Below are 18,768 nucleotides of genomic sequence, written 5' to 3'. Positions count from 1 at the left end.
TACCGTCCCTGAGTCTCCGCAGTGTGCTCCTCAGGCCCTGCTGTCCCCTCTGTAGTCTGTACCGTCCCTGAGTCTCCGCAGTGTGCTCCTCAGGCCCTGCCGTCCCCTCTGTAGTCTGTGCCATCCCTGAGTCTCCGCAGTGTGCTCCTCAGGCCCTGCCGTCCCCTCTGTGGTCTGTACCGTCCCTGAGTCTCCGCAGTGTGCTCCTCAGGCCCGCCGTCCCCTCTGTAGTCTGTACCGCCACCTGAGTCTCCGCAGTGTGCTCCTCAGGCCCTGCCGTCCCCTCTGTAGTCTGTACCGTCCCTGAGTCTCCGCAGTGTGCTCCTCGGGCCCTGCCGTCCCCTCTGTAGTCTGTACCGTCCCTGAGTCTCCGCAGTGTGCTCCTCAGGCCCTGCTGTCCCCTCTGTAGTCTGTACCGTCCCTGAGTCTCCGCAGTGTGCTCCTCAGGCCCTGCCGTCCCCTCTGTAGTCTGTGCCATCCCTGAGTCTCCGCAGTGTGCTCCTCAGGCCCTGCCGTCCCCTCTGTGGTCTGTACCGTCCCTGAGTCTCCGCAGTGTGCTCCTCAGGCCCTGCCGTCCCCTCTGTAGTCTGTACCGTCCCTGAGTCTCCGCAGTGTGCTCCTCAGGCCCTGCCGTCCCCTCTGTAGTCTGTGCCATCCCTGAGTCTCCGCAGTGTGCTCCTCAGGCCCTGCCGTCCCCTCTGTGGTCTGTACCGTCCCTGAGTCTCCGCAGTGTGCTCCTCGGGCCCTGCCGTCCCCTCTGTAGTCTGTACCGTCCCTGAGTCTCCGCAGTGTGCTCCTCAGGCCCTGCCGTCCCCTCTGTAGTCTGTGCCATCCCTGAGTCTCCGCAGTGTGCTCCTCAGGCCCTGTCGTCCCCTCTGTGGTCTGTACCGTCCCTGAGTCTCCGCAGTGTGCTCCTCAGGCCCGTCGTCACCGGACAGTAACCGGCTGCGCGTGCACTCGGCGCTGATCGGCCGCCGACTCTCCGACAACGAGCTGCTCAACCCGCCAAAGATCCGCGTGGCGTCGCACTCGTGCGGTTCGTCGACGGGCGACCTGCGCGCGGGGCTGCTGCCCATCCGGCGCCACTCGTCCACCTGCTCCAACGAGCGGCGCAACTCCATGTTCAACCTCTCCCCGGCCACGGTAAGAAGGAGGAGGGGGCCGGCACGAGGAGGGAGGTGGAGGGGAGTGGGCGTGAGTGACTGGGGAAAGGTTAGTGGGTGAGTGGGAGGCGCAAGAGTTGATAGCATGACGGGAAGGGTATCAGGATAATTCTGTACAGTCTGTTAGTTTGTGTTTCCAGTCAATGTGTTTGTAAAGAGTGTCAAATCTAAATGTCAGTTTATGTTTTATTGTTAGCATTGTGCTTCCTCCCAAAAACACGTCTCGCACACCTAGCTTTTTGGAATAACTATACAAAATTTATCCAGTGTAGAAACGGATACTTGTATCAAGCATTGATAAGTTATCTTTATGACTATTGATAACCTACCACGAACAACTATCTTATCCTGCCTGTAAATATTGTGTGTCGCCGTGTCCGATGGTCCTGTCATCGCTGGTGCTGTTCTGCCTTTTAGCTGAGTCACCGATACGGTCTGGTGAGTTGGTCTTTCACCCCCGGCCGTCGGCAGAAAACGCATGTCTTTAGAACACGGTAGTCGGTAGAAGTCGCCGCACCAACCTGGTGTAACACCTCATCCTTGTGTATGCAATGCACACTGCACACTGTACGTCCCGCTAACACGTACCTACATTTGTGCATGCCCGTAGTTACACCGTTGACAATTGAGTGTTACATCTTATCTTCTCTAGACTACGTCGCTGTTCAACAAGGGACTCAGCGCTTACCGTTTTGCGATAGTTTTTGTTTCCTGACATTGCGTATGCGGTTTATTTATCATGTTTACTGTCAATACTACAAGTGCTACAAGTTTGCTGCCTCAGCAAGAACAAACAATTGTAAAAATATCCAAAGTTCTCTTTTGACGTAGCCAGATACAAACACAGCTAAGTAATTGTGTGATGTAATGCAAGCATTGCAAAACATTGTCTGGGCAGCTTTTGGACTTAGAAATATGCTCATTGTGTTTCGTTTTGCGCCTTTTTTATAACAAAGTTAGACGAAAACTCACCTATGACACATCTAGGACATTGCATATGTGTTTGAACTGACGTAAGCAGATTTATGACGTTTGTGTGTAGGTCCCACATTTAGTATGTAAATACATGAGAGTACATTTTTGGAGCATCTGGTTAACACACTTTGTTTTTATAATGTTGTATTAGTGGACTAATTGGCTGGTCGTTGAGCATTAAATATGTCCAGCAGATATTGTTTTCTGATCTCATTAGCTCCATACAGGTCTTGTTTTACATTTGAGAAATACGGATTACGGAGCATTACACGTTCTAAGGACGCTCCAGAAGACCCTGAAGTTAGAAGTTTCAGGCGAAATAATGTTTTCCTTCATAGGGGCTTCCAATAAAAGCATGATGGAAACAAAATTTGTTACTTCAGCATTCTCAGTAAGGAATAGGTACAAATGTCAATTTTATCTTTTGGGCAATTGCATGCATACATTTAGCGCAGTAACACAAATGATAGAAAAACATGTAATTAGTTTACCGTGGGTAACCGTGCAACACGTGTTCCAGACATATTTGGGGTTGACCCCGTCCTGGCCCGCCCTACCCCGCCGAGACCCCGTCCTGGCCCGCCCTAATCCCGCCGAGACCCCTCTGTGACCCTGCCCTGACCCCGCCCTGACCCGCCGCTGACCTGCTCGCCAGAGCGGCTCGGTGCCCAACACCAGCCTGCTGACACCGTCTCCGGGCTCGATGGGCCGGCGTAAATCGGCGGCCGGCGCGGCGCTGGGCGCCGTCGGCCTCAGCAGCTCCCTGAAGCACCGGCGCAGCTCCTATGTGGCCCCCGGCTCCAGCAGCGGCATCCTGCAGCAGCTCAGCACCGGCGTGGTGAGTCTGCAGCCAGACGGCTGTCTGTCTGTCTGTCTATCTGTCTGTCTGTCTGTCTGTCTGTCTGTCTGTCTGTCTGTCTGTCTGGTCTGGTCTGGTCTGGTCTGGTCTGTCTGTCTGTCTGTCTGGTTGGTCGGTCGGTTGTCCGGTCGGTCGGTCTGTCGAGCTGGTTGTCCGACCGACCGGTTGAACTTCCCGTCTGTCTGCCCGTATGTTTGCCCATTTGTCCGTCGGTCGAATATCGGATAAATTCGGGCTCAACCGAAATCAAGAAAAATTAACTCGTCAAGAAGTATACAAATCAATTGAAAGGACTTCTAACAATGTCTAGTCAAAATATAAGGAGATGTAAATTTGTTTTGGTTCAGACGCGTGCAGTTTATTTCATTTTTTATCGAAATAGGAGGAAATCCATGCATGGTTTGGCATCCCTTCGGAAGACCTATGAATTGGAGGCCATTATGTGGTTCAAGGAATGCCGGTTCCAAGTCATTCACAGTTCATACGGTCCGCGTTTCATGAGTCGCACATACCTCATCACTCGTCATTGCACAAAATACATCAAGCATCCATGTGCTGGACAATGAATATATGGCATAGGTCTAAGAAAAAAAGCGATTATTTCGAATGCCCAGATATTTTTTCCCAGCTATGCAAGATATATAAGAGAGGAATAATTGGACACTCTTGTTCCGAGAGATCTGGAGAACAGGCCGGCCCTGGAGCATCCGGCGTAGAATCGTGATATTGTTCCCCGGCCCATTGTTAGCTCGCCTTAAATAGAACGATAGCAATGCCCGCCGAGCTCCCGGAGAAGAGTTTCTTCCACAAGGCGGCTTGTGAAGATTTCTGTTTGTGAAATCGGCCATTTAGAAATAGAATGAACGGAAAATATCAGTGAACTGATAATCAGAAGCCAGTAGTTTTAAAACTTGACGATTGATTAGGCCGGTGCTTTGATGGGCGCTCCGCCGGCGCTGAATGAAAATTGTGGAAATCAGTTCGTATATGCCAAAATCTCAGTCAGATTGGTTCACCTATAGTGAAAACTCCTTTCTCTTGCTTCGTTCCGAATGCGGCAAGTAAAACATGTTATATTACAAAATATTTTGTCGAACAGTCATATTGGTAATGTAAATATAGTTATATGATATGCATGAAACACATGAAACATCCACGAACTTACAGCTACCGCCTTTTATCGCTTTGGTGATAAACACATTTTTACGGGGTACTGACTACTGAGCCGTCCTATAGTTGGCTTTGACTGGTCTCACCCCCACCCTAATAAGATACTGACCGCCGTGATTTCCCGCTCTGAGTGGCACTCAAGTCCCAGCACTTCCCATTTCCAGTTCATCAGAAGTTTCCCCATTAGTTTGTGCGGTCTCGGCAGCGGCCTGGCGGTGCCGCTCCAGCCCAACTGTCCCGATAACGAAGCCTGGCTCCCATCAATAAAACGTCGTGCCCATAAGGCCGGTACAACGCCGGCGTTCAACTGTATTCCGACCCTTACTGGTGTCTGGCATTGACTGTGAGGGTACGCGTGGCTGCGACACTTGTATAATGCCGGTGAATGGAGTTAGTCAATAGATCAGAAGAGCATGGCTGCTATGCGATGCCATTCAGAATACCACGCTCAAAAAGAAGATGGTCTAAAAGATTGACAAGATGTCGTTAGGACGCCTTCCTTCGTTTCGCTTTTGTTCACCATATGTGGCACGAAAAATATTGCTGAATGGTGGTATGGATACGAAAGAAAGCAGAAAGTGTGAAGTGGTGAGATAACGATTGCCTGGTTATAAACAACCTTATTTTCAAGCCACCGAAACACTAACGAAGAAGACAGTTTTCAGCAGATGTACTCACCTACTGCTGCGAAAGCAGAAGGTTTCTCAAATACGTGACAAACTGGTCCGGACCGGGTCGGGTGATTTACTCATGATTTCAAGATGTTCCTTTGATTTAGACTGACCTTACAAACACGTTTCACACTCTTTTTCAACAAAACAGGTAACAAATGCCTAACCAAATTATTGACAATTTGATCACGATTCAGGCTGATAGGTATGACAAAGATTACGAATTGATGTCATCTGAATAATACCTAATGAATACCCATAGGTGATGCATTGATAATTCGCGTCTGTGCGCCATGTTATAACGCTTCATTCACATCTAGGTAAATAGGTATCTGGGTATGATAAAATCACCTGTGGCATTAGGTTACGGGAATCAGCAATGCTATTTCAGTCACGTAATTTTAAATTTATATTTTTTCGCAAGGGTAATTCGCGCAAGACAAAGCGGACAACTACTACACCAAGACTCTTGCGATGGTATCTCGTTATATATTTCTGTTTCCAGTAGATCTGAATAAATATCTAAACGGTTTCTACTTGCTTAGCAACGAATCAGATATAGTACACACCTGAGTTGACCGGTTCATATTGCCTTGGAAATGTGCGCCTATTACCAGTCTAACCTTAGCAGTGTCATATGTCCTTGCCAAATTAATCTATTTTGGGTTGTAGGCAGAGCGGCAATTCTCCTCTACTGGTTGCGGACTCACGTTTCGCCACCAGCTATTTTCTGAGCACCTGCCGACCGTCACAAAGTTGAGCTCGGCCGATCGGCGGCGACCTCATCAGCACCGGCGACAACTTCTCGCCGCACGACGGCGTAATCTTCTGCTCAACTAAAACCGTTTAGCGGCGCTCTCCACCGTCGCTAACTAGCAACTTTTCTGCGGTGACGTCACAGGACAGTATAGACTCGCGGCCGTTCAGAGGGTGCTCAGGTGGCCGCCGGCGGCCGGTAACGGTTCATGGCGTCACGTGCGGCCGGCGGCGCCCATCAGACGCGGGATCGCCGGTACAGCGGCCACCTCGGCCGTCCCTGAGGACCTCTGTGGGCCGCGGAGTCCCCAGGTGGGCCGGGGAGAGGCTGCGATGGGCCCGGCACGGCTCCGCTGTCCGCCGCGTACTTACACAGCGCCCCGACACTGTCATTAGCTCCGGGTAACTGGTGGCGCGTGCTGATGAGCCACCTGCGCCCCTGGACAGGAGACAGGGCGCTCCCCGGGCGCAGGAGGGACACCGTGATGATTTTTCAGCTCATCCAATCACAAACGTAACATCAGTGGCGGATCCAGGGACGGCAAATAGTGCAATTACCCCTCTCAAACGGCATAGTTTTAGCATTACACCTATTAGCATTACACACGTACTGATTACGGTACGGTGCATGGAAACAACCACTAAATTGTTATGGTTTGCCCCTCCCAAAACTCGGAGCTGGATCCGCCAGTACGTAGCATAGCATGTCCATCAGTAGCATACAAAATGTGCACGGTTTTGTACGGCTCTGCAGTGTAGGTAACGGGCCATAGCCCATAATATTGGCTTTGTTCTTTTGTAATGAAAAATTAGCTCAGTTCTTGATAAGCACCTACGGCTCATGCCGGCGCAGTACTACCTAAGGCTCATATCATACGACATAGATACAGTTCATCTGTGCCTTATGAACTCGTCTTATTGAGTCTTCATGCTCGTCCTAACCAGCTGCGATCGTCCGAGCGGCCTTTCCGGACGGGTGTCCAAAATCTATGTAACTCTAACGGGCTAATGCTACCGATTTGTCCGTGTCCGAGAGCCGTACGCTGGGATGAAATCTCTGCTGACCCGTGAAGTGATACAAATCGGCCGGCGCGCAATATTGGCCCACTGTGCGGCGCGCGCGCGTGGCGAAGGGCCCTCTGGGCGGCGAGCGCGCCGTGTATGATGTGCTGTTCACAAATCCCGCCGCTCTCTGCGCCGCAATAACGCATCCTATTTGCATTCAATTTCACAGGATCAATAGGCTGCTGCACGGCAGCTGGAGTCTCTCTCTCTCTCTCTCTCTCTCTCTCTCTCTCTCTCTCTCTCTCTCTCTCTCTCTCTCTCTCTCTCTCTCTCTCTCTCTCTCTCTCTCTCTCTCTCTCTCTCTCTCTCTCCTCTCTCTCTCCTCTCTCTCTCTCTCTCTCTCTCTCTCTCTCTCTCTGTCTCTGTCTGTCTCTCTCTCTGTCTCTGTCTGTCTCTCTGTCTCTGTCTGTCTGTCTGTCTGTCTGTCTGTCTGTCTGTCTGTCTGTCTGTCTGTCTGTCTGTCTGTCTCTCTCTCTCTCTCTCTCTCTCTCTCTCTCTCTCTCTCTCTCTCTCTCTCTCTCTCTCTCTCTCTCTCTCTCTCTCTCCCTCTCTCTCTCCCTCTCTCTCTCTCTCTCCTCTCTCTCTCTCTCTCACTCTCTCTCTCTCTCTCTCTCTCTCTCTCTCTCTCTCTCTCTCTCTCTCTCTCTCCCGTCTATTATTTTCATCGAGGGGCCAACCCGATTTAATCCTATTTTGATAGGGGGGGGGGGCATTCCACGATAGATAGTACCAGGCCCGTCACCCTCATCTCTCAGATTTTAATGAAAATCGGTCCTAGGGGTAAGCATAGGCCCCAAAGACGCCTGGCAAAACATCAGACTTCTCAGATCAAAACTTTTTGAGTTATATTGCATTACATTTTTTTAACTTCGGTATGTAACGGTGAGTTTGATGGCCTATAACTCAAGAACGGTTTAAGCAACCAACAAAAAGTAAACAACACTAAGCTTACGATGAATCAAAAATTAATATTACTATTTAAAAATTCCAAAGAAAAAATTTCATTGTTGAGCAAAAACCTTAATCTTTTTTCATTTGCCTCTAATGACTTTAGGGACCAAAATTTTTCACATTTTTATTTTTTCAAAATAATCTTCATGTCATTGCAAATCGACATGCAAAAAATTAGAAAGGTGTTCTTTCTATAAGTTCCTCATTTTCCCGCAAACAAAAAGGGTTTCGGAGGGGTTGATACGACCCCAGCACGCCGTTTCGCTTCTAATAGAGCTAGAGCCTCGCGGAAAAAACGAGCGTGTGTGCCGTTACAAGTCGCAGCGATTGGTACCCGATTTTAAGGTCTCAGGTTAACCGGTAGCGTCTGAGGTCAGGTCACGTGACTGAAGTTACGGGTTCGGTTTTTAGTAAATAACTTCGCAAAAAATGGCCGCAGAGCCGCGATTTTGGCATCATTGTGTTCGCCTAGCTCAGGTGCATCGAATGGTATACTTTTTGCTAGGGTGAGGTCAACTTAAGTAGTTGACCTCAAGTCAAGGTCAGGTCAGAGCCCCTCAGGTCACGAAGCTGGGCAAAGGGTATCATATGGCATATCATTCGATTCGGAAGGTCTTCCTGAGTCTATTGGTGGCTTTCCCGACTCTCTAGCTCGATTTGATCGGGAGTTATTGACGAAAAACTCGTAAGACCCTAGTGACGTCATAACTGACGTCACGCAAGGTTAACAATGCAAAAGTAAAGCATTGGGCTTTGCAAGGAGTGCATGAAATCACGATACCATGTACGTGGGATAGTTTTAGATCATTCTCGGCACAGTTTTTATATTTCCCCATTGATTTATAACAGTGATGTCACGTGACCGACCTGACCTCATGTAACCTTGAAAAATTCCCAGATATACAAGTTGTGAGACCTCTGGATGACACCATGTATGCGTCCTGTAACTTTCATCTCGGACAGCTATGGTCATTGGCGTCCAAAACAATGTCAGAACCAAACAGCCTTTTTAACCCTCGCGATTATAGGAAAGAGGGTTGAATGAACCCTCTTTTAACTTTTTTTTCAGATGACTCAGACTTGAATTGAAATTTCAGTAACCCGTGATGTCACTAGGCAGCTTTACCACGCCATTTGTAAGCTCCCATCCCGAAATCACTATTCGAAACCGTTATCGTGACGTAAAATAAATACATTTATAGAAAGAACACCTTCCTAATTTTTTGCATACTTCTTAACAATGAGCCAAATATTTTTTTAAAGAAATAAAAATTCAAAAAAATTTGGTCCCAAAGTCCAAAAAATACAAATGAAAGAAAACTCGATATGTCATATATCAAAAATAGTGTATTTTTCGAAATTTCAAAAATACATATTAATCTCTGTTTCATTGCAAGTTCAATGTTATATAACATTTGGCATTTGAATAATCCGTCTCAGAGTTACAGCCCGCCAAAGTTAGCGCTGCAAAGCAAGATCCAAAAAATGTTATACACCATAACTAAAAAATACTTATCTGATAAGCCTGAAATTGTTACAGATGGATTCAGAGCCCCTGATTACCTCTGAGACCAATTCTCGTCAAATTCCGAGAGATGAGGGTGTCAAATTGGAAAAAAGTGGTACGATCTATCGTGGAATGCCCCAGGGGAGAGTGGGGTAATTTGGCCGCTTTTTTAGAAAACGATGTAACTTAACCCTCGCATGTGTAGGGGGGTCGGATGGACCCCCCATGGTTTTTCGCATATAACTCGCGTAAAAAGCGGCCGATCGCGACGAAACTTTCAGTACCCTCGCATTGATCAATTTTACACCTACCCTGAAAATTTCATGACCCTGACCCAAATGACCTTTGACCTGTGACCTCTTTTCCGAGACCATGTTTGGCCAGAATCGCGATTTCGCGTATGTCGGCTCGCACTAGCCGCGTGTTTGCAAGCTTTTCGTAGTTTCAAACGTTCAAACATGTGATTTGATGTTACTCCCGTGTGTGTCAAGGTCACCTGAAGGTCAGGTCGGGTCATTGACCTTTGGTGACCTCGGGTGACCTCGGTTCACTTTTTCGAGTTTTACATGTTTCTAGGCTAGTTTTTGGAGCTGAATTCGAATTTAGCAACCATTTGAACATTTACGAAGTAGTTTTGGTGACTTCGTAACATGTTACGAAGCTGTCAGAGGCGGTTGACACGTACTACGAATACCCGTCACGACGCCTACTGGTTGACCTGACCTGACCTGACCCGACCTGGTCTAAATGCTTCAAGACATCATCTGTGATCAAAACTAACACGAATTTCGTGATCAGCACCCCGAAAAACCCCTTAGCAGCCACACTTTACGACTTTCAAACAGGTCCCGATTTTCCCGACTTTGGGTCATTGACCTGACCTGGAAGGTCAACCAATGACCTAGGACCTTAAAATTGGGTATCATCGGCTTCCTCTCGTCACGGGCAACACGCTCGTTTTTTCCGCGAAGCTCTAGCTCGATCAGGGGCCAAACGGCAAGGGGGGGTCCAACCGACCCCCACCCCCCCTACACATTAGAAGCTGGCAAACGCCGCACACATGCGAGGGTTAAAATTGACGACACATTTCTGCATTTTTTCAACGCTGTCAGGTGTTGCATTTATTTTACTTTACTTGACAGTGAACTTGAAATGATAGAGTAATTACTTATATTGAAATTGTGACGTATTACAAAGGTCTGCAAGGCGGCCAAATTGCCCCACTAGCAGGGTTATTTGGCCGGGGGTGTGGGGCAATTTGGCCGGTGTTAGTTAGTTTGCGGTCGGGATTTTCTGTTATATTGCGAGTCAGCTTCAGATTCAGCAATGACGTTTGTCCTATGACGCATTTACCACATTTTGGAGGTTGACTCATGGAGTCAAAGGGGTCAAAATAGCCAAATTAGCGGCTCTAGATGCGAAGACAGTTTTTTTACGAATAACTTTTGAAGTAATCAAGCTAGGCCAAAACTTCGAGTACCATCGTAATTCTCTCGTCATTCCGCATCGAAACTTATCTGTGTTGACCTCGAGAAGTCAAGGTCAAAGGTTGACCTCAGGTCACGTTACCTCAGGTCGCTTGACCTCAAGGTCACGTGATTTCAAGGTCATCATGCATATATATCATTCGATGCGCCTTGGCGAGCTGAACAGAATGAGACCATTTGTGCGGCTGTACCATTTTTATATGTAAGGATTTATTAGCAAAAAACGTTTGGTAACCTTTGATGACGTCACATGCTCTTACAGTTGACCAATCGGAAGTAAGGCATCAAAGTAGTCAAAGTTGGTCATGAAACATGTCATTTATGGTACAATTAACCATGAAAACTCGGCCGTCCCAGCATAGTGACCATGAGCGCACCGGCCAAGTTGCCCCGCTAGTCCCGGCCAAATTACCCCATATTGCCATTCTAAAAATTTTTGTGTATAAAGTCATCACGGCTATACGGAGTTACATGAAATTGCTCTTGGAACCGCTGAACACCCCCAAGAATGGCGCTATAATGTCTGAATTCGTTTTTAGCCCAAATACATGTTATACAACTTTGTAAACAGAAGTAAAGGTTACCATTTGCTAATGAAATTAACGTTTTATTAATTTTGAATAAAACTACGAGGGGCAAAGTTTTGACATTTGTCCTCCAGTTATTTCTACCCATGACAAATGAATAGAGACTAGAGTTATTTCACTCGCTTTTATTAGACATCGTACAGGTGGGGGCGGCCAATTTACACCACCGGCCAAATTACCCCACTCTCCCCTACAATGATTGAAGGTATCACCTATGTTTGGTGTTCTGAAAATGGCTATGGCCGAATATTGATTCGTTACTTAAGTGAGATCCATTTCTGGAAAAGAATGAGGTTGCACCCTCTCCTCTCCTCTCGTTACTGTCCTATCATTGTCCGTAACTACAACAGGAACAGGACCGCAGCCATCTAGCGACCAAGATATAATAACGACCAGGTTGCCATGATACAAAGCGTTAACTTTCAGAGACGACCTACGAAAATGAGAATACAGAACTGGAAAACAGTCAACGCTATAAGTTGTCTTCGCCAGCTGGAGCGTGAAAAAGTTCACTTCAAACTCTCAAAGTTGGTGGGCAAACACTGCCGCTGCCGTTATCGATTTCGTTCGGTGGCGTCCAATCAACTGGGTCCGGTCGTGTTCGTCTGCCGTCTCAAATGATGCCGCTATTCTGAGACTGGGTGCGCCGGCCGTGCGGGGGGCCGGTCTCACCGGTGCAGTGGCCTTATAGGCTGCCTGCGACGGCTGACTGTCTGTGACCCTCTGTGACCGGTCACCGGCCGACTGTCTGTGACCAGTCACCGACCGACTGTCTGTGACCAGTCACCGGCCGACTGTCTGTGACCGGTCACCGGCCGACTGTCTGTGACCGGTCACCGGCCGACCTGTCGACTGACCGGTTACCGGCCGACCGCCGGCACCAGTCCACCGACGCTCCAGCGATAGTAACACGACGCTCCACCGGGCGAGCCGCAATCACGGCCGGCTTTATGATGGTTACATAACGATCAGCGCTGCGCCGCGCGCCGCATACGCCGCCGAGGTGTGTCGCGCAATAAACCGATCCGGACACGAGCGATTTGCGCACCGCTGGTTTACTGAGCCGTCATCGGAAACTGCCCGCCCATCGTGGAGCCTTTTATGTGCCGGCTATTACTGCCCACACTGACCTGCCCACCTGATTTATTTCGGACTCGCTAATACTTACATGCCGCTGACGTCAAGTGGTATCTGTTTCCGCATTTGCGCACAACCTAAATGTACATAGGCGTTACAGCGAGAAATGCCTGTGCACATTTTCTATTACTGATCCTTCAACATTTGTATCCACTTGGAAGCGACTTCGTATCTTTGCCAGAGTGCGCCTGGCTAGGTAGCGCTACTGCTACATCTCGTTGCCTATTTCATGCTATGCTCAGCTACGCTGAAGGTATAAGTGATGGTCAATTAGAACGTACTGTTTCCGAGAATGTCTCGCCACGTCCGATTACGTTACCTATGCTACGAACTGGTGATTGGCGAAACTCTGCATTCGCGCCCAAGAAACCATGACCTCTCCAAAATCTAAAGACTTTTAGTGGTCCGTGCCCCGCCTCCTTCCCCCAAAGAGAATCAATTACAATATAAACTGATGGCACCCGTTCATAAATCTACATGCTAATGCTTCGGACCTTTGACAACTTTTCTACCGAACGACCACGATCGGTGGGTCAGCTACCCCCCCCCCCCCCCACCTCAACAACTGTTCCTGCCGGTCGACGGAAATCAGCTGAGCTCTCCCTCCCCGCTTGGAATGATTCGCGCCGCTGGATCCACCGGAGCCGAAGCAATGTCGATCGTAAAGCCAGGCTGAGCGTCAATCGACAGCCAATACCTACCAAAAGGGCAGGCAGAGGAAGCGGCGAGCCCAGACTGGGCCGGCGAGCCGTAATACATTTAACATAAATAAATGCATATACCTCAAGGCTTTCTGCTCAGGATTGTCAACATATCATAGAAAGTTTTGAGGTAACTTCTAGACAGCTGTTTTACTCGTTTTGTCTCACTTTTTGGCGACGTATTGAAAATGTGTGACAATTGACACCCACCCACCTACCTACTGCGTCGATTGGGAAAGAGAAGGACGATAGTAGTTGTAGTGATGTGACGGGAGACTGTTCAAACACGAGCGAATAAATTGCCTTAATTAGCAGCCTTTCACGTTGCTTTTGTCTGTCAGCCACTTTCGGTCTATCATGGCTGATTGATAGGCCGATTAGCCGTCACGAGCAGCCGAGCGTGAAAAGTGGCCGGCGTGGATCAAAGGCGCCGCACGACCGCGGTCCGTCGACAGTGGCCGTATACTGCCGCTGACGGTACCCGGCTAATGCCACCGTTTCCATGGCAACAGCCACGGCGGGGTGGGCTTTTCTTTGCGATTAAGCACGATTGATGGCCATCCACGTGTTGGCCGGGGCTGCCCGAGTGGGGACGCGTCACGAAGTGGGCCTCGCTCCACCCAGCTCAGGGACTATCCGGCAGCGTCCACACGATGATTATAATGAAATACAGTAATTTAGGTGCTAAAGGAAATATGCTAATGCAAGAAGCTGTTGAAAACATTTAAATAGTTGACATTTTTGTATAGAATCTGATTGGTTGGCAAAATATCGATCAAACACGCCGGCTTCTGGCCAATGTCGATGGTTAAACTCTAAGAAAAAGTTCCTAATTGGTTCTAGACCCAGGGTCACTCGGATTCAATTATGGGACAGTTTCCGCTAGAGCTCATCTATTGGTAGTTTTTATACATGCCTACCTGTTACCCATAACCAAACCGTGGCTAAATCATTGGCTGATTAGCATTCAGGACCTCAACCTAAGATGGATTCTCCCACCAGGCAGCATTCCATTCCTTTCCCGACCATATAATTTATGAGTAAAACCATAAGTCCTGCAGCACAGATTGACGTACCTACACCTACCCGCCGGCCCACAGTGATGCAAATGGGGTTCACGAGTGGCCATAAATACCAAAAAGTCAAGTTTACCAAACCGAGTAAATCGCTATATGGCTAACCAAAGGAATGTTTGGCGCATCTGGATTCACATAGTTTTCATATTTTTGTCAAAACCGGCCTCGTGTATGGTTGTCAGAAGTCGTGACATTTTCTATGTCGTAAAATGACTTTCAGATACTCGCAACTTCAAACGCCGCTAGCGTGCGTTCATTTCATACAAATGACAAAAATTATGCATGGCAATGATCCCTAAAGCCTGCTGCTTCTCATGCCGGGTCACAAAAAGCCGCATCTTTTTTGGTGTGGCGGTGATCTAATCATTTGTCATCATGTTGCGATCGCAGTTTTTTACTAAGAAATATTTGCTTTCGTTTCACCTACAGCAGTTTACACAGTGTGTGCCCGTTGGTGCACCATACCATATCATTCCCTAACCATTTCTGAGTCACACTGGGAAAGAATTAACCCTATTCCTGGCGGGGGGGGGGGCTTCAGGAGCCCCCCCCTGAGGTTTTTTGGTTATATCTCCCAAACGCGTTGAGCTAGGAAGCTCAAATTTTCTGACTTTTCCTAAAAGGCTTCTACGCAACATGTCTGAAAATTTTGAGTTGATCTGACCTCAGGTCAGGTCACCAGAGGCGGTTTGGTGACGCTACCTCAGAAAAGTTTGCAATCACGCCAGAGCTAGAGTTTTTGACCGATCAATTTCTTCTCTTCAGGGTTTAGTTAGGGTACCAGTATGTGCAATTTGTATATCTCGGAATTTTGATATCGGTGACCTAAGGTCAGGTCAATTTCGCGACCTCCCCATTATAAGTCAATGGGGGAAAAATCAACTCCCTGTTTTTACCACTAAAACCGGTCGGAATGGCCCCATATACCATACATGACTTCATATACGATCAACCTTCACTACCTTGAGGTCTGTTTTGCTGTTGGGCAGCTGTGAGGTCATGTGACGTCATCAAAGGTCACCAAAGGTTTTTGGCCAATAACTCCGTACAGGAACAAGATACAGACGCGTGGATGGTCTCATTGTGTTCAGCTCGTCAAGACGCATCGAATGATATACATGATGACCTCGAGGTCACGTGACCTGAGGTCAACCTTTGACCTTGACCTTTCGAGGTCAACATATATATCATTCGATGCGGATTGACGAGAGGATCACGATGATGCCCTTAGTTTGTTCCTATCTTGACTAATTCGAAAGTTATTCGAGAAAAACTCTCTCCATATTTAGTGCCGCCATTTTGACTTTTTCGACCCCTGTGACGTCATCTTTGACCTGACCTGAAAATGACCTTTGTAAAAATTGTAGATCTTGGTCGTGCGTATCCGATGCCGTTTACCGCTTGTCGCTATCTTGCTTCGTTCTCGAGATCTCAGGGGGGGGCCGAATCGGCCCCCCCCCCCCCGCCAGTTTCTTGTCCCGGCGGAGCCCGCCAGGAATAGGGTTAAGGCGCTAGCACAGGGCAGACCGGCGCTATTGAAGTTTTTGTCCGGCGCGGTCGGGTGTCGCGGTCGGGGCGGATTGCTTTCACCGCGGATCGCAATTTCGACGGACGTTTAACTTTGAACTGCTATAAGTAGGTCAAATATTGGCCGTAAGTCAAAAGTAATATGCTCACTCGCGAGATCTTGTCAAGAGCAATCCATTGGTTTTTGTCGCGAGGCGATAGGACACTTCGTTTAGGAACAGCAGAGGGATGCACCGACGAACCCCCGCTGAGACCGCCCGCCCGCGGCGCGGCCGCCCGGGCTGCCCACCGCGCCGCGGCACCCGACCGCAACGGACGAAAACTTCAGTAGCGCCGGTCAGCCCTGTGCTAGCGTCTTCATTCTTTCACAGTGCGGCTCAGAAATGATTAGGGAATGCTATGGTATGGTGCACTAACGGGCACACACTGTGTAAACTGCTCTGGGTGAAATGAAAGCAAATATTTTTAAATAAAAAACTGCGATTGCAACATGATGACAAATAGTTAGATCAACGCCAAACGAAAAGAGATACGGCTTTTTGTGACCCTGCATTAGAATCCGAAGACCTTGGGGATTATTGTCATGTATAATTTTTGTCATTTGTATGAAATGGACGCACGCTAGCGGCGTTTGAAGTTGCGAGTATCTGACAGTCATTTTACGACATAGAAAATGTCACGACTTCTGACAATCATACACGAGGCCGGTTTTGACAAAAACATGAGTCATGTTTTTTCAGACACCCCAAACACTTGCCTGACTGGCCATATTACGATTTATTCAATTAGGTGAACCTGAAATTTGGACCTTTTCACTATTTATGGCCACTCGTGAGCCCCATTTGCATCACTGTGCGGCCGCCACTAATTGTTCTTAGATTCCGTGGGCTGAATAGAACCGCCAGCCCGTGATTTTACGAGTGGGCAATTCGCTCGGGTAATCAATAATTGGCAGCGATGTCGGAGGCCGGAGCTGGTCTCGGTCCACATTGCTCAAGGCTAATTAACCGGGCTCCTTCGTCAGCTGGCCTTCCGGACAGTTAGCTGGGCATCAAACACACCCCTGTGGACCCCAAACACGAAAAGACGGTGTCACAGAGGCCGTATGGCGTGTCTACCACCTACTGTCTGTTGAAGGCACGCCGACCGCCAAGTGTCACCGCAGCCACATCTGATGGAGACCGTGCACAACACGTGTTGGTTGTGACTCGGCACGGGCTGGCTGTGACACGACACGGGTCATCTGGTCCCGTGACACGGCACGGGTCATCTGGTCCGTGACACGACACGGGTCATCTGGTCATTGGTCCGTGACACGACACGGGTCTGACACGACACGAGTCACCTGGTTCGTGACACAGTTGCGATAAGTGTTGTCCTCCATCGGCCATCCAACATGCATTAGGTATTGCAATGGCCGGCCGGCAGCACAGTCATTTCCCCTTGAGGAACCTAGCCCATGTCTTACCAGCCGGTTTGGTGTGCCCAGACGCTCTACGTCGTCTCGGCACGGGTTTTCTGTTCGTGCTGCCCCGGTATATACATACCTACCTATCTACCTACCACAAGAACTATCCTTTGGAATGCAGCGGCTCTTTTTTCAAGGCGGCAGACGACATTAGATTACATAATGATCTGCGCTTTAGGTATAAGTCATTGCTATGTCGCCCCTGGCCTGATATCTTGGCTGGCCAGACGGTGGTCATGGACTCGACCGCGACGACTTGAGAACTTTCATCATGCGATAAACCATAGCAGTTGCATCGAACAAAAAGGGAAATGCTGTGTTACTTTTGGTCCGTGGTCGGGATGTGTAATGTGTATTCACTTACTTCGTAAGTAGACAAATGCAATGTTGCGTGCTCGTCTGTCGATTTTCTGCACTACATAGCCAGTCAATGGAGGAGTGTCGCTCCTACTAACGTGTCAGTATCAAAAGGTCCAAGTGTCCCACGTCCACTTAACAATGGCCCTAAGAATTTAATGAAGCACACTGCACAGAAAGTAACCGTAGTTCCAAGTTAAACCTGCCTACGAGATTGCCTGGTTTCATATTCGCTCTGTAATTAATTTCTAATTTTCTGTTCCAGAGTCAACTATTCAAGTGATTCTTCTACGGGCACTATTAGACAGACTTCTGACAAATCTGCACCGGCCTGGCCACCCGTCGCACCGCCAGCTCCGGCGGCAGCAGCCGGCCGCCGGGTCTGACCTTGAGCGGTTACCATGGTGACAGATCGGTGTGATATGGACGCGGAACTGACCGGCGCGGTGCTGTGGAACCGAACAAGGTGTGCGCCACGCAGAACTTCGTGTAATGAGCTCACGCCCGCATTCGTTGGTAGCACCATTCATTTTCGATTGGGCCATTTTAGAATGCATCAGAAACGCACCAGTCAAACGATCTCAAGTGACAGGTTCTCAGGCCACCAAAGCGATAGCAATGCGACGGGGACAGCCGAACTCGGCGTGCTGGGTCCCGGCGTCCGAGCGTGACTGCGAGGTAGGCTGAGCCGCAGCGCCGGTGTGTGATGTGGGACAGTCTACGCCCCAGTGAAGCGCCGCGGCGGCACGGCACGGCGCTGCTCCTGCCGCGACTTTATCAAATGCCGCGCTGTACAGTTAGTGTGTCGGGGTCGCCTCAACCCTCGCTCTGCCGCGAAAGTGTGGAATGGGCTAACGGGTGGCGCCATACGCCCAGCATTGGACCAGGCCGATACTGAATTTGCAATTCCCCCGGTCTCGTTCTCAGTCAGGGCCCGTGAAGACGACCAATCTGGCGCAGCCCGGGCCGCCCCGGTTCATATCAGTCACTGGAATACACCGGTGTGATACGGTTGGCACCGCACGCGCTGCGCCGCGTGACAGCGAGGGTGCCTATGGTGTCCCGGTGACTAGGGTGTCTATCCTGCCGGGGAAAGGGGGCAGAGCCCGGGGCAGTGGGGGAGGCTCTCAGTGCATGCCAGTTAACGTTCTGCGTTGTTGACTAACCTCGTTAATGGAACAATCATTAAGAATCTTTATCGATTTTGGTCGTTGTGAATAAAGCGTCTCCTTCACATGGCAGCAAAATGCATCTCCGGCTTCCCTTCGTAAGTTCCTGCGTTCAAGATGCAATCTAAAGGCATAAAGGCAT

The 18,768-nt window shown here is 49.0% G+C and overlaps 1 protein-coding gene across 1 annotated transcript in view; it reads left to right on the top strand.

The window, feature by feature from the left end:
- Positions 1–18,706, top strand: part of LOC122375388 (SCY1-like protein 2) — an 87,010-nt gene extending 68,304 nt beyond the window's left edge. The window contains exons 12-15 of the mRNA XM_043354744.1: positions 920–1,143; positions 1,581–1,601; positions 2,794–2,976; positions 17,723–18,706. Coding sequence (XP_043210679.1) covers positions 920–1,143; positions 1,581–1,601; positions 2,794–2,976; positions 17,723–17,740 — 446 coding nt within the window. The 3' untranslated portion in view covers positions 17,741–18,706. The remainder of the gene's footprint in view (positions 1–919; positions 1,144–1,580; positions 1,602–2,793; positions 2,977–17,722) is intronic.
- Positions 18,707–18,768: the final 62 nt, after the last annotated feature.

The sequence above is a fragment of the Amphibalanus amphitrite genome, unplaced genomic scaffold, assembly GCF_019059575.1.
Source record: "Amphibalanus amphitrite isolate SeventyFive unplaced genomic scaffold, NRLGWU_Aamphi_draft 000041F_arrow, whole genome shotgun sequence".
Taxonomy (NCBI): domain Eukaryota; kingdom Metazoa; phylum Arthropoda; class Thecostraca; order Balanomorpha; family Balanidae; genus Amphibalanus; species Amphibalanus amphitrite.
The sequence above is the reverse complement of the archived record's forward strand: the minus strand, read 5'-3'. Positions and strand labels throughout refer to the sequence as shown.